This window comes from Rhinolophus sinicus, chromosome 9 (assembly GCF_057876585.1).
Source record: "Rhinolophus sinicus isolate RSI-liver-muscle chromosome 9, RSI-T2T, whole genome shotgun sequence".
Classification (NCBI taxonomy): domain Eukaryota; kingdom Metazoa; phylum Chordata; class Mammalia; order Chiroptera; family Rhinolophidae; genus Rhinolophus; species Rhinolophus sinicus.
The window spans coordinates 10,495,017-10,511,884 of record NC_142509.1 but is presented as its reverse complement, the minus strand read 5'-3'; the positions used below and the strand labels follow the sequence as shown (position 1 = coordinate 10,511,884).

Genomic DNA, 16,868 nt, shown 5'->3' with positions numbered 1-16,868 from the left:
TCATAGAAAAATAAATAGATCGAAAGATATGAATATTTTACGGAAAGTCTAATTTTGGTGAGAAAATGTCAAAAAAACCCCGCGTTACGACGCGATTTGGCGGGAAAATGCCCGCTTACAAAGTGTTTAATAGCATTTTGTTCTTTTCAACACTTTTGTATACAATTGATACCAAGTTCAATATATAAAACCCTTGAGCTCCTCCCATTACATTGATAAAGAAATTGAAGTTCAGAGAATAACTGACTCATCCAAGGTCATAGCGCTAGTAAACAGCAATTTACATACTGATGCTAAGCTTTCTTGCCATGTACCTCATATTCTCTCAGCTCTTTTATATCTTTAGATGCTTTAGGCTGCTACCTTTTCCTTAGTCTGCAATATTAATTATTAACTCCAAATTGATTTTAACTTACTCTCTGAATACACCATATGGATTTACATTTCCCCACTTCTGGTCTCTTTTTGGAACTCCCCTCCTTATTGCTCTAAACAGTCAAATACTTCTATGCTTTGTTCTTCCTTCCACCCTACATGTGAGCAATACCTTCCATTTGTATGTCACTTTTCAGATTACACTGTGTTTTTAAATACATTTTCTTTGGATTTTAAAAACCTGATGAAGTAGATGAGGAAAGTTTAAAGATCAAGGAACATAAAGATCAGAGAAAATAAGTGGCCTAATAGGGGCTCAAAATCAGGAACTGACTTTATTTAAATCCTGTCCTCTTTTTATTATTAACCTATGCTGCTTGTCCCTTCACTGAACTCCTGTAGTATCTGTCATGACCACTGATCTGGCATTTGATGTAACACCAACTTAGGTTTACCAGAGTATATGTCCTGTCTCTCCAAGGATAAAAGGATAATTCCAACATATTTTGGAATCTATCATACCTGTGTTAAGAATCATTTGAATGAAGGGTGGCCAGGTGGCTCAGTTGGTTAGAGCACGAGCTCCGAACAAGGCTGCCGGTTCGATTCCCACGTGGGCCAGCGAGCTGCGCCATCCACAACTAGATTAAAGACAACAAGCTGCCGCAGAGCTTCCAGAGGGGCGGTCGGATGGCACCGCTGGTTAGAGCGCCAGCTCTCAACAACAAGGTTGCCAGTTCAATTCCCACATGGGATGGTGGGCTGCGCCCCCTGCAACTAAGGATTGAAAACGGCAACTGGATTTGGAGCTGAGCTGTGCCCTCCACAACTTGATTGAAGGCCAACAACTTGGAGCTGATGGGCCCTGGAGAAACACACTTCCCCAATATTCCCCAATAAAATTTATTTAAAAAAAAAGAATCATTTGAATGCTTGAGATAAAACTGATGTACAATAAACTGCATATGTTTAAAATGCACAATTTGATCAGTTTTGACATATATATCATCACCACAATCAAGATAGGGAACATTTCCATGACCCCTGTAAGTTTCGTGCCTCTTTGCAAGTCTCTCCCTCCTGCCCCTCCCCAGGAGCCACTGGTTTGCTTTCTATTTTAGACAAGGTTCATTTTCTAGAATTTTATATAAATAGAATCATATAATATATACTTCCTTACTGATCTGACTTATTTCACTGGATATAATTATTTTTGAGATTCATCCATGTTGTTAGGCTCAAGAATTTTTATTTTTAATTGGGGAAGGGGAACAGGACTTTATTGGAGAACAGTGTGTACTTCCAGGACTTTTTTCCAAGTCAAGTTGTTGTCCTTTCAATCTTAGTTGTGGAGGGCGCAGCTCAGCTCCAGGTCCAGTTGCCGTTGCTAGTTGCAGGGGGCGCTGCCCACCATCCCTTGCGAGTCGAACCGGCAACCTTATGGTTGAGAGCCCACTTGCCCATGTGGGAATCGAACCGGCAGCCTTCGGAGTTAGGAACATGGAACTCTAACCGCCTGAGCCATCGGGCTGGCCCCAGGCTCAATAATTTTTTGTTCCTTCATATTACTAAGTACTATTCCATTGTATGGGTGTACCATAATGTTTATCATTTAACTGTTGATAGACTTTTAGGGTGTTTCCAGTTTGGGGCTATTATAAATAAAGGTACTGTGAACATGTGTATACAGGTCTTTCTGTGGCCACACCACCAGAGGTTCTTAATCATTGCTGTTTCCACGCCATTTACAACATGCGTTATAATGAGCAGTAATACTGCTTATTATAGTGCAGTAAGTCTCAATTTGAGTATCCCTTATGGCCACAAAAAGATCACTGCTCAGTTATTACTCATAGAGTATTTTATGTACAATAGGTGATCAATTAGTCATTTACAGATCTTGCTTTCTATAGATCCACATGCTACTTGAGGGAAGAAGCTGAGCCTGTGTGTATTCTGTAACTGCCTAACACAGAGAGGGCATCTTAAGAATGTTGAATAAATGTTTGTGGTTTATGGTGTTTGTTTTTGGAATAAGCATATTCGTTTACGTTTAATCACATTAATAAAAGTATAACAGCAAATGATGAACAAAATAGAACCTGAGAAATATTTTTAAAGAATTTAATATATATAACACATGAAAACGTTTTATAGAAAACTTGTTAATATAGATGGTTTAAGAATGGAAGAGCCCTAACTCAAAGTAAAAACTTCAGTCTAAACTTACATAGAAAATTTGAGTGAACCAGTGAAAATGACAACTCTACTTACTTTTCCAGAAAGTTACTGTTAAAATAAGTTTTTCACTATTTTCTTTACAAATATTATATACAGTACCTCATATTTTAAGTTTTGTTCTAAAAAAGCATTATCACTCTGTTGTCAATGTAAGCAAGAATAAATATCTATACTTTTTCATGAAAGGAACCACATTTTATAATGAATTCTCGTAAGTATTCATATTTGAGAACATGCTTTTACTTACTTTGAACACTAACAAAAGTGTATGTGATCTTTATTTGATGATGGTTTATCTTCCTTAAATGTTTATTAAGTTTTCAGGAAGAATTGCAAATGGGTTACTGTATCTGAGGTATTAAAAAAGTCATTTAACTTTAATTTTTTTAAAATTTCTTAATTACAGTTGACATTCAATATTATTTTACAGTAGTTTCGGGTGTATCACAGTGGTTAGACATTCATATTCATTTAACTTTTATAGCTAGCTGATTTTTTTATAATTTTACTACATAAAGAAGTCCTTTCTAGTTTAGAGCTTTGAGAAAGAGAGACTGAACTTTACCTGGAGTTAAATAATAACTCAAATCAATAACATTAAACTATTAGAATTTCTTCCCACTGCTTTAAATATATACATATATGTATGTGTGTGTGTGTGTATGTACATATATATATATATATATATATATATATACCAGGGATGCCAAAAAAATGCACACATTTTAACAGACGTTAACACTTTGGTCAATGTTGCTCAAGCAGTAGTAGTTCTCCATAATCAGAAGTGTCTGGACGCAGATGGTAACCACTTTGAGCACCTCTGGTAATTGCAGAAGTCAAATGTGACCTGTATTTATCTTTTGTTATCGGTATATATTAATGCAGTTTTTTCCTTTCTTAAAATGTGTATACATTTTTTTTGGCACCCTCTGTATATGTGCGTGTGTGTGTACACGCATGGAAAAGTAAGAAAATCAATTGCCTCCCACCACACACCCTACCGCCTCACACCCATTAGGAGGGCTACTATAAAAAAAAAACACGTAATAAGGATGTGGATAATGAAACCCTTGAGCACTGTTGATGGAAATGTAGGTGTAGAAACTATGGAAAACAGTATGCTGGTTCCTCACAAAATTAAAAACAGAATTACTGTCTGATCCAGCAATTCTACTCCTGGGTATGTACCCTAAAGTACTGAACGTGAGCACGTGAAGGTCTGTTTGTACACAAGTGTTCATAGGAGCATTATTCACAACAGATGAAATGTGGTATATACAGACAGAGAATAGTATTTAGCCTTTTAAAATAAGTAAATTCTGATATGTGCTGCGATACCAATCTTGAGAACATTATGCTAAGTGAAATAAGCCAGACACAAAAAGACAAATATTATCTGATTCCAATTATATGAGGTCTCTAGAGTAGTCATATTCATAGAGACAGAAAGTAGAAGGGTGGTTGCCAGGGGCTGGGGGCAGAGGGGAATGAGGAGTTTTTGTTTAATAGGTATAGTTACAATTTTACAAGATGAAGAGTTCTGGAGATGAATGGTGGTGATGAACGAAAGAAAGCAAACAGCTAAGGAAAAAGTAAAACCCAGAAAGTCAACACGCAAAAATGTACTTTATGCCACTGAACTGTACACTTAAAAAATGGTTACGGTGCTAATTTTTTACTGTGCATTTCACTACAATTAAAAAAAAGTCAATGACCTAGTCTTCTACCTTAAGAAGCTAGAAAAAGTGCAAGGCAAACCCAAAATAAATAGAAGGAAATAAAGTACAAACATAAATTAAATGGAAAACAGAGAAGCCACAGAAAAAAATTAAAGCCAAAACTTGGTTCTCTGAACACACAAGCAAAATTGATAAACCTTTAGCTAGACTGATCAAGGAAAAAAAGAGAAAAAAAGGGGTGGGGCAGCAGAAAAAAAAAAACTGGGAAAGAGATACACATGTACAGGATGGTAGAATTATTTCAAAAAGTGGCTGACAGTGTCAAATGCTACTGAAAGGTCAAATAAGATATGGACCAAAGTCTATTCAATTTACCCACAAAGAGTCACTGATGACCTTATAATAGCACATAAGGAAGAGGTAGCAGAGTCAGATGCTCGATTGTGATAAACAAAGATAAAGAGTATACAGAAATGAGGAAGTGAAAATTTTGAGTATAGACAATTCAATCTTAAGAAGTTTAGTTCTAAAGATAGAGCAAAGGGTTAGCTGGAGGGAAATAAGAGCTCAAGGGAGGATACTGGTATTTTTATACACTGGGAGAAACTAGACAATTTTCCCCCCAGATATGTCTTTTTAAAAAATTGTGGTAAAATATAAGAGAATGTTTTGATTGTTGTTGGGAAAAGACGCAGAGAAGAAGGAAAAGTTAAAGAAACAGGAAAACATGATAGCAGATAATACAAGGTCTCTGGATAGGCAGAAAGGAGTTGGATTCATTGCATGAGTGAAAGAATTAGCCTTAAACAGGAGACCCAGTGATAGGAAAACAGAGCAAAGAAAGGGTGTAGTTACAGTTAAGTTAATATATGGGTGGTAAGAAGCAGTACAAGTTTTTGTCTGATAGCTTTGGCTTTCATTTCTCTTTGAAGTTATAGGCAGAAGTAGACTTGAAAAGAAGAGAAGGCAGAATTTTGAGGAAAGTAAAACATGAGAAATCTGTGTGGAGACAAGAAAAAGAAGGATGGCTAGGAGGCACTGAAAACCCAACTGGAGACCACAAATTGGAAAACTCAATCGGAGACCACAAATTTGTAGTGGCAATATTCTATGGCTTTTGAGTCGTATCTCAATAAACTATCAAAAAATAATCAATGGCTTTGAATCAGTTTCTAAAAAATTAACTACAATAATCATTAGCTAATAGTTAATACTTACATAGTACTTAGTATGTACCAGGCATTTTTTAAAAGTACTTTTTACATATATTAAGTAACTTAATTTTCACACAACCTTTTGAGACAGTTACTACTTGGTATCTTAATTTACCAGTAAGAAAAATGAAGCACAGAGAAGTTAAGGAACCCAAGGCCACAAAATTAGTAAGCATCAGAGTCAAGATATGAATTCCGGTGGTTGCTCAGTTTGTGCTCGTAACAGTATGCTATACTGCCTCTCAAAGTAAAGCTGAGTAAACCTACTTGAAGAAAATAGAAAGAAATGAGGAAGAAACAATACCAGGTGGGCCAAAAAACAGAGAGAGGCAGTGATTCCTGTAAATAGAAATAATTCTCATAGAAGAATGGTTTGTATAGTTTTATACTACATGTAAAAGGCACCCAAGATAAAAGAAACTGTCCTCATACAGTAATGGAAAGCCACAAAAAGGAAATGAGCAGTGTTGAAAGATCCAGAGCAGAAAGAAAGAAAGCAAACAGCCAAGGAAAAAGTAAAACCCTGAGTCAACATGTAAAAAAGGGTAAAAGTGGAAGAAAACACATATACACACACCAGTAAATACTGGTAAAAGAGAAAAATGAAGTAAAGTCAAGCAAGTATGACTGAGTCTCTGAAAACTCTTACATTTTATTTTCTTTGTTTGGACCAAAGATTTTACTAATTTTATCAAAGAGCATAAATAAAATATTTAATAGAGGATAGTAATGAACAAACTTGCTTGCTAAGAGTAGGCTAGGAATCAGATTCTCAGCAGGTTAAGAACTGAATTAAGAGAAAATCATTTAAAAAAGGAATTATCTAAAGTTGCTTCTGAAGCCAGAGGGTAGTAGATTCCACAAAATCCTGATTCCAGAGTTTCATAATCTCGGTTATATGCTATCCCAAGATGTTTGTAGTTATGCTGAATGCATTAAAAACTATCAAAACCAAATAGAAAATCACGTCAACATAAAGAAATATACCATTTAGTACTTGTAGAAGGATAGCAATATAGAAAGAATATTGAAATGGCAAACTGGGTATCAAACATTTGTAATTTTAAGGTTTTTAAAAAGCTATGAAAGAAAATTATTAAAATGGAAGAACATTTGATGTGGACCAAGGAAGATGTTCTCCAAGAAGAGTGAGACATTAATAAGTTTCATCTACCAATATTCACTCTTATAAGACAAAATTATCAATGTGAAAGATGACAACATAAGTCAGGGATTTACTCCAGGATCAGCTATGTAAAAATGTGCTGGCTAAGGTCACCTGGCACTAATAATAATGTTAGTGAAGAAATTAATGTAATACTCAATGTGTCCTTCAAGCAGGAGTGTAATACAAACCTAATGTATGTATGTATGTTTGTTTGTTTTAGTTTCAGATGTATCTTTATATTTTTAAAGGCACATATACATTATTTTAGATCCTGTGACCAAAAATCTAGAGATTTCCAGCTTGTTGCCTAAAATGAGGTGAAGTATTTGTAACATAAACAACAAAGAAAAACTAATGTGGCTTTCAACTTAACAAGGAGATAAATTTTAAGTAATCATTCTGAGGTACATGAAAAACTATCTGTTTCAGTCATGAATATGGTGACATTTAAAGTAAAAACCCATAAAGCTTATATAAAAAGCATGCTCAATAGTAGTCTACAAAATACCAGAAAACGACAAGGAAAAAATATACATACATACTCATATTCGATATATATACTATTTATAAAGATATTTAAAAATTATAGTTGGAAGGAACCTAATTAATTAGGAGTCCCCTAATAAAGGAAATCCCTTTACAATAATCTGATGCTTGACCATATTCAATGACAAAATGGTTTTATCCTTTACAAGGCTAGAACGGAGTACTAAAGTTTTTAAGAGGACCATTGTAAACATAGAGGACATAGCATGTTATTCGTTTTTATACAACTGTCAATAATATAAGAAAAAATTTTAGCCACTCCAACATTTTTTTTTATGAAAATTTGCAGATTCAGCAACTTCAAAGAATTTTATAGGTTAATGCCCGAATAGCCAGACCTAGATTCTACCATTAACATTCTACTATACTTGTTTTATCACATATCTATCAATCCAGCAATACATCTTGGTTTTTGATGTTCTGCTTTTTAAATGCCTATTAAAATGTTATCTAAATGCAGTTTCTGAAGCAAGATCTGATTATATACCAAGGATATGTAATAGACAATACAAGAACATGGGGCTCTTGGCAGGCAATCTTTGGTGTTTCTATAGGACAAAAATCAATCATTGTAGTTCCTTTAATTCATGGTATGAAAATATATTCAATGTTATGATGTGTTGTATTTGTCAGCTGTAGTAAAGTAGTTAAGCAATTACTCTGAAGACCAACAGACTTGAATTTGAAAACGAGATACTGAGCATGCTTCTTACCTGCTAAGAAAGACAACTAGCAGCAATATCAATGAGTTAATGTGAGATTTAAATGAGATGATGTATAAAATGTTTAGCATACTGCTGGCTTTTTGAAAGGGCTCTACGAAAGATAGTACTATCATCATTATCATATTAGTCCACTCAACCTACCACAGTAGGTTCTAACTGCTACAATATGTGGTTATACATACCTATGCTACTTTTCGTGGCCTCTTTTTCATCACCTACGTGTTCTAATAATCTTGGGCAATCTATTTTACTGAGATTAAAGACAGAATGAGGGTGAATGGGTCCAATGCACATGCATTCTCCATTTTCCCAGTCCACTCCCTAAAGGAAACAGATGCTCTTACCCAAGGTAGTAGTGGAGTACACATAAAAACACACATCTTTTGCTTTTCAGCACCCGGATGACAGGAGGCTGATTAACTGTGCTCTGTCTACTTTAGACAACCATTGCACCCTCTTTTGAAGACATAATTTCTATCAATTTTGTTCCAAACAAAATGTGCTGTCTTCACTGATGTCCAAATGCCTTTTATATTTGCAGCTAGCATATGTATATTTCAGTTTTGGTGTGTGACATACAAGCACAGGTAGATAGATTCATAAAAGATCTACCAACTACATGCCTCTTTAAAGAAATGATATTTAAGAGAAACTTGCAAAAGCAAACTTGAAATCTACTTTTCTAAAGATCAGTCTTAGCGCATTCTCTTTTGCAGAGGAATCAGAATCTAATTGAAAAATTTAAGTCGTACTCCTATGTTGCTTCAATATACCTGTCTACTGCTAATCTTTCTAGTTAAGATATATGAGAAAATATTATCTATTAAAAAGTATGGCAAAGGTAAAGAATATTTCTTCATCTTAGAAACTAATTTGGGTGAGGTTTCTTTAAGAATACTTTTAAAATGCTTTTTGACTTTTTAACTGTATATATTTTACATATTTAAAAATAAAATTTAAAAAAAATTTAAAATAAAAAATGAAACCAAAGAACCATATCAAATTGGTAGCATAACCAAACAGAGAAAAGTATTTCAACTGACTTCTGAATACAGTAAGTACTCTGATTGTACATCCTACATGTGATATAGTCTAAGGACAAAAATGTAAAAAAAATCTTAAACTTTATTCAAAAGTTTACTGACAGTAATATTGTATGGTAATTTTGAAATATTTTATATGTACATAATAGCAAGTATATATCTTATATATACAAGTACCAAGTAGAAAGCATTTAATTCTATCAGGCACTAATATTTTCACTTAAAACAAGAGACAATTAAAAAAGTCAAGAAGTCTGCTATGTTAAATTTAAATTGGATATATCACTATGAACTTATTATTAAGCAAACAAATAAAACAGCTGTAGTTCTTTCCTCTGAAAGGGCCTAAAAGCAGAGACACTCCAGCAACAATGAACATGCCAAACACCCAGAACTTGGTTTCCACATACCACTTTGCACTAAAAAGAACCAAGACTCCTTAAAACAGCCCATTCCATATCTGGAACAAATAGAGTACCACCAAAGCAAGGCTGGGATAATTTGTGATGAAAAAGCACTCTAAGACTAAATGGTGAGTAGGAGTGTTAAAAAGACACAGGAGCCAGCTTGAAAGGGGTCCTATTGTCCAAATTTGGGACAATTTCATCATCAAAAAGAAAAACTGTAGTGGTTATAAAAAAAAAACACGGATAAATTAAAACTCACGAGCCCATAGTGGTATCCCCATAAAAAAAGAAAAAAAAAAATCTCACTTGCCACCATTGGGGGTGATATTTCCCCAGCTCTTTACTCTGAATATTGATAAGTAAAGAGAAGAAATTATAAAGATTTGCTCTGCATTTCTAGGAGGAACTTTAGTTCACCCCCAGTTAATGAAGAAAAATCTTCCTTATAGAAAATCTCCATAAAATAACTGATACAGAGTCATCTATGGGTGCTAAAATTACTAAGCAAAAAGGTAGTCAGAAACAGAGTATTTGCTTGGTGTTAAAGTACTACCCCAAGATTATATACAAATCACGAACAGGCAAACCACACCTTTATAACACATCTGTTAGTCACCACTTTAATCAAGTGGTCACATTTAGCATCATTAATAGTGTGAAGTACATAGCATCACCTATTAAATATTCTTGCCAAAGGAAGTTTAAGCTAATCAAGATTTTCTTTAGACCTAACTTCCAGTAACAGGAAATTCAGGGGGATAAAGGAATAAATTAAATGACACTGGGGGAAACAGACATGTCCAGAATGTGGAAGCATTCTATAAGACAAATAGCTTGGTCAACTGTCAGGAAAAAAGGAGATGGGTACTATTTTTTTCTTTTTAAGGAACTGAAGGCATAATCGCCAAATGCAATGCATGAACCTTGTCTGAATACAGCTGGGGGGTGGGTGGGCTCTCTCAAAGAGACTTTGGAATACTGAGGAAATTTGCATATGTTGATAATTGGGGTTAGAAGGAGAATGTGCTTAATTTTAGGAAATGCATGCTGAAATATTTGAGTGTCATAATGTTTGCAACTTAACTTTCAAATGGTTACACACAGACACATACAGAATGGGATAAGAGAGGGGGAACAATACGGCAAAAATGTTTATCACTGAATCTAGGTAGTGGAGTATTCATTGTATTTTTTTCTCAACCTCCTTAAGACTGAAATTTTTCATAAAAATTTTAAAAAGTGCACCTGTACTGAGAGGTTCAGTAGAAAATACACCTACACTGGAACTGTATCTGGATACAAATCTCACCTTTATTACTTAACTAGCTGTGTGGCCTAGGGCAAGTTACTTAATATCACTTAAGTTTCTGTCTCATCTATAAAATTCAAGTAATAATATATAAGTCATTGGGTTGTTCTGAGAATTAAATAAGATCACATGTAAAATGCCTACCAGTGTTACACAAAATAAGTAAATCTGGTTTTCATAATTAATGAATGCAATCATCCTAAAACACGAGTATAGGAAAACATTCCTTTCATTATACTCACATTCATGAGGAAACTACATTAGGTAAAATTAAATATGCATTGGCAGTCAGCCTGAAACAATAGGGGAAATGAAGATTTATACAATTTTTTTAAAATCTCATAATTTCAACTGAAACCCTAGTCAAAAGTAAACCTTAAAAATCTCTAATCTCTACCTATTCAAACTACTTGCCATCTATCCAATTGTGAAGTTTGCTTCAGGTATTAGCCTATATCCTGGTAAAACAGTAAGAAAATAAGTGGAAGTTAAAGAGAATTTTTTTTCCTGACCACAACAGATCTACTTATCTACCTATATGTTGAAAAATTGAAATTTTTTTGCCTTCATTTTTATACGTTGCAATAAGGTACAAAATTATCAGGATTTATTCTAAATTCTGGTTAAGATTCATGTAACTCACAAGGATGTTATTTCCTTTTCTCAGTTCCAACATAGTTGTCATCTCACTTCAGGTAACCCCTTTTTCTGGTTAGGCCAGCAGAAAATTGACTAGATGCTGAGTGATCCTCAGGTAGGGAAGAAAAAGAGGTGATTGAATTATATTATTTTTTTTAAAGAAGTGCCGTCCTTTTCTTTCCAGTACCAGAGGAAAAGCAGCCGGGCAGTAGAGGGAAAAGAAGTCAGGCTTCGGGCTCCCCGGCTCGCCCAGGTGAGAGGAGGTGCACACCTCTGCCTTCTGTGGGTTAGGGTGTTGGGCAGATGGGCGTGCAAATGACGGGCAGCACCCTGGAAGGTCCGGATAATTTCTCCTGAACTGCGGGGCCCAAGGCCAGTCTCCTCCTCGAAGCATTAAATGCCATTCAGGGGACCCTGTGGGGTGTCTCCCGGAGCGGATGGGGGTGACCAGACCAGGCTTCCCGTCCAGCGCCCAGATGGGGGACGCGCAGTGTCAGCCCCTGGGCGGGCGCACCCCGAGGGCACGCGCGGCTGGCCAGTGCCCCCGATCCGGCCCGGCGGCCCGTTCGCCCTCCCCTTCCCATTACCTGCGGGCGGCGGTGCCGGGGCCCGGAGGCCTGGTGCTCCTCCTCCTCCGCCCCGCCAGGCTGAGGCGGCGAGGTGGCGGCGGCAGCGGCAGCGGCGACAGCCCGGGGGGAGGGGGCGGAGCGCGCAGCTCGCTGCCTCTCTCCTCCCCCGGGAGACTGAGGGGACCCTATCTCGGGCCGCCGCGCCTAGGCCCGTGGACAGCCCGTGGCTGGGGCATGGCGGCACACAGCGGCAGCGTGCCCGCGAGGTGGGAGAGTGTGAAGCAGCGGGAGGAAAGCGCCCGCGGCGCTCCGAGGAGCCAGAGGGGAGGAGCGAGGGGACGGCCGTTGGGGGCGGTTGGCCGAAGGCAGACGGCGGTTTAGGGAGCGCAGCGGCCGCTCGCGTTTTCCCGGCGGGGCGGGGTGGGGAAGGGGAAGGGGAGTGAGGGGAGGGGAAGGGGAGGTTGGGAGGGAGCCGCCGCCGCGCGCGTGCGGGCCGGCGCCGCCGCCGTTGCCGCTCCGTTCACTCCAGCCTGTTTGGGGGCACTTTGTTTGTGTCCCACAATGCTCCGCGCAGGCGGCCAGGCTGGGGGGAGGGAGGGGAAGTGGGCGGGAGGGGAAGTGGGCGGGGCGGGGCGAGCTCGGGGGCGGGGAACCGAGTTATTGCGCAAGCGCAGAAGGGGTCGCTCGCGGTTGTCCGGAGTTGAACTGTTGGGGAGCATGTCTGCTTACACACCGTGGGTTTCGACACTGTCTGCACCTTTGCGTATGTGCACACGTGCAGATTTACATTCATATGCTGCATAAGCTCTGCCCAACTTGTCCTTCTTCCAGCTGTCCCCTCAGCCAGGTCCCCGCTTGCACTGACATAAGCATTTCTGGGCATGGTTTATGCTTCTGGAATTTTTTTTATCTTGAACTAAAAGCGAAAGAAACTTCTCTGTTTTTTCGAGTGGTTTCTGTAGCCGGACTCAAACCGGAACACCGCAGCCCCTTTCTCTCGGTAAGAGCGGTTGGCTGGTCATCCGCCCATTCTTCACACTTGGAAACCGAAGCCTTGGAAGAGGTGGCGCCCCAGACAGGTGAGGGTCCCGCTTCTTTTTCAGACAGCCGACCCCCGGCCAGGTATCCTCGATTCCGTACCGCCTTTGCATCCCCTGGCATCAGTTCCTGAGGATTGCTCTGTCATTTTCCTGGGCCACGTGGAGAGGCGTGCTGTTCTGAAAATACTGGAAAATCGAGTCCCAAGTCTGTCTCTTCCCCCAACACAGGGCACCTAGAGCTGCTGCAAAAACTGCCTATTTCTTCCACAACCTTGAATCTCACTTTATTACACCATCATCTAGCCTTTCATTTCAGCGTGGGGAATGTGCCGGGCACCCCGAAGTTGCTGGTACTACCTGGGGTGGGGGGTTGGGAGGCGGAGGGTTAGAGTTCTCGGTCAACTGCAAAATCGCGTAAAGTGTTAAAACTCCCAGGACCCTGTCTTAGCTTCCCCAGGCGCTCCAGACCCAGACCTAGTGGTAAAGAGGGGCCCAGAACGCAGCAGGCGGAAGCGACCCCTGGTGAAGCCACCTGCCAGGTGCCTAGAGGGGGAGTGGGGGTGTGGGCCTAGTGGGCCCCCGGCGATCTGGATTTGCATACTTTGTTTTCCCCTGCCTCCAGCTTTTAAACCGAAAGGCCTCTGCAAAGGGCTTTGTGCTAGGTGAGTTGACTTCCACTTGAAGTATAGTGGACTTTTCTGAGGCACAAGCAGCCAAGCACCCTAATTCTAACAATTGAAATCACTTTAGAAATAAACATAATAAAAACATCTAATTTTATAGGCCTTTTGCATTTCCAACAAATTTTCAAGTATATATAATATTTAACCACAGCAATTGTAATGCATAGATTTTACTATTTTTCCCACCATCATTTTTTATTATTCCCATTTCAGAGATGAGGAAAACTAGAAAGTTGTGAATTAGGCCCATGAAGTTTTGTGCTGAGATTTGAAGAAGGAAGAAAAAGGTGGAATGCTTACTCCAGGAGAGCAAGGCTCATGAAAGGGCAGGAACTTGAAGCATTGGTAGGGTGTGTATTAGAACTTTATGTGCAAGGTAGAAACTGGAGAAGAATCAGGGTGGGAACAAAGTAGTGTTAAAGAATAAAATTCAAGTAAATCTGAAGATCTAATTGGCTTTATATGAAGCAATTCATGAATTGGGCAGCATCCCCTCTAGCAAGCTTCCTCTACAATATTGAAGGTTTCTATAAGCAGAAACTGGGCAGAACAAAAAAGTCGTTAGCAAAAGAAAGGATTATCTCAGGCAAGGTTACCTTCCCTTAGGGGAAGGGAGGATTGCCTTGGCTTTCTTTGGGGGATGGAATGCGCCCAGGTGACAGATGTCCTCAACGGTAATGACCAGAATAACTCCAGACTGACAGACTAAAATTACATTCCTGGAGAAGCTTGAAACTGCAGTAAGGTCAGGTATCGAATCTAGGTTTGGGGTGGTGGGCTTTAGCTCAAGTGACTCCATTTTGGGCCTGTGGTTTTTCTCTTTAACAGTAGTCAAATAAATTCCCTCTACCTCGCTTAATAGGACATTAGGGCATTTAATAGGACAGTTAATAAAAGACCTATTCGGCAAGTCTTTACTAAGTGTTTCTCAGGGAAATGAGATGGCAGCTCCCTTTCATGACAAGCCTAGCAGTGCTGACGCACAAAAAATAGCCTTCCTTAGATTGTCATCTTTTCTCCCTTTCCCTCCCATTTGTGCTTTTCTATTTTTCATGTTACATTTAAAAATTTTGTCATCCCCTCCTCCTCCCAGATCTGGAAAATCAATCAACAAATGACGGTTGGCACCTCAGGACAGAGTGCTAGATACTTAAAGTGGATGTGAGAAAAAAATATTAAGATTAACTATGTAAGAGGCCTCTTCTCTGTTTTGACTTTGGGCAGGGTCAGTTTCTATGGTTTCTGCAGCTTTCCACCTTTTTCTTCCTGGGCCAGTAGAGACTTGCTTTTGGGTTATACCTTTCTCTGATACTAGGTTAAATAATACTGCTGGAAGGATTTTATGAAACTGGAATCTTGCACACAGGTGAAACAAACCATGTAGACACCAGTATGAGGAACCTTCAATTATTAACCTAGTATAGATGATTCTGAGGAATTCAAATTCCAGGCAACAAGGTTTTATTGCAGCCATGAGCTGTTTGGAGGCCCAAATTCTGGCAAAAAAAAGGGGGGGGGGACTTTCTTGTGGTGGACCATTAGAACTTAATGGGAACTTGGTTATTTAGTTCACAACTTATTTTAGAGCAAGAATGCTTTCCACTCAACAGAAAGATCTCTAGGCTGACTTGAATAATTCCAAGGGAGGAGAGCTCATTATTGCACAAATCATCCCTGCTCCTCATTAGATCATCCCAACTATATTTAAAAAATAAAACATCAATCATGCTTCCCCACCGTGAAACTTGCACCTCTTCTAGTATTCCCATTTCTCCATCCACCTGGTTGAGCAAGTCAGCTTTGCTACTTCACTCTACTACGTCTCAATTCCAATCCATCAACAAGTCTTACTGAATTTGTCCCTTCATTGCCACCATCCTACTCTAAGATACCTGGAGAATTGAATATCAATTTTCTGGTTTCCCAAATATACTCTCCCTTCTTACTCTATATGGTAGGCAGAGTTATAATGCACAGCCATGTCACATAACAATGGTTTCCTATTGTTCTTAAGATAAAATCCCAAAACTCGAGCATGGCTTTTACAACACTACACAGTCTGGGCCCTTTCCATATCTTCAACTTCATCTCTCATTGTACTCGTATACTCTGTCAAGAAACATGCCAGTCACAGAATTTTTTTTCACATCTAAGATGCCACACTCTTTCTTCCAATGTATGCATTATTCTCTCTATGAAAAAATACTTTATTGTTTAACTAATTCAATCTTCAAATCATATATATATATGTATATATATACACAGACACATATGTATATATATATACATATATGTGATTGAGACACATATATGATTGAGATATATTTATGATTGAGATATAATTCACGTACCATAGAATTCACTCATTTAAAGTGTACAATTCAGTGGTTTTTAGTATATTCACAGAGTTGTGCCTCCATTACCACAATAAATTGTAGAACATTCTCATCACCCCAAAAAGAAACTCGTAGCCATTAGCAGTCACTCCCATTCCCCCACCCCACAACTACTCAGGCATAGGCAACCACTAATATAGCTACCTTTTCTGTCTCTACAGATTTGCTGATTCTGGACATTTCATATTCATTCAATGCCACCTTCCCCTGGCTCACCAGATTACGTTACATCCTATGGTATATATTTTGAGATCTCCCTGCAGTTCTCTAACACTTCTAATTCTAATGACTCTTGTTATTCACTACTGTAATCCCAGAGCCTAGCACAATGTCTAGCACATAATAGGTATTTGATGAATGTTTAATGGATGAATGAGTCAATGATGAAATAAATGAAAGTGGAGGTCAATTTTATCAGCTAGTAGAATGGCAGCTTCCTAAGACATGTGATGTCAGGGAAGAGCTTGTGCTTCAATAAACTTACCCATTCCTCTGCAAGATGCCAAAATATCCAAGATCAAAGTCCATCCTTCGGGTTTTTTTGAAGACTCTTCAGGTTTTAAAGATGAAACTATTGAAATACAACTCATCTTCAGAAAGGGAATTGGTGGTTTAATTTTTTTTTTTAAATTCAAATGGAGAGCAGTGTTTGATCTCAGCGATTTGATCTTAATGTTTATGTCTACTCTCAGCCCTACCTCCCTACCAGCCACAATGCTCTTTTTCTTCCCCTTTACAGGCTTCATAGCCAAACTTCTCAAAACTGTTATCTGTACTCACCGTTTATTTTTGCACCTCCTTCTTTACTTTTTAACCCGTCTAATTTGGTTT

General features: G+C 38.6%; 2 protein-coding genes across 4 annotated transcripts in view; one reads left to right on the top strand and one right to left on the bottom strand.

Moving 5' to 3' along the window:
* The window catches only part of ZBTB44 (zinc finger and BTB domain containing 44), an 84,050-nt gene extending 71,978 nt beyond the window's left edge, over positions 1–12,072 (bottom strand). For all 3 annotated transcript variants that reach the window (XM_019713987.3, XM_019713988.3, XM_074321775.2), the window contains exon 1: positions 11,937–12,072. The gene's annotated coding sequence lies outside the window, so the exon portion shown is untranslated. The remainder of the gene's footprint in view (positions 1–11,936) is intronic.
* On the top strand, positions 11,787–16,641 carry LOC109435845 (uncharacterized). Its single transcript, XM_074321777.2, has 4 exons — positions 11,787–12,184; positions 12,869–12,997; positions 14,735–14,830; positions 16,199–16,641. Exons 1-3 carry the CDS (start codon positions 11,787–11,789, stop codon positions 14,757–14,759), a joined length of 552 nt encoding a protein of 183 aa, XP_074177878.2. The 3' UTR covers positions 14,760–14,830; positions 16,199–16,641.
* The last annotated feature ends 227 nt before the right edge of the window (positions 16,642–16,868 follow it).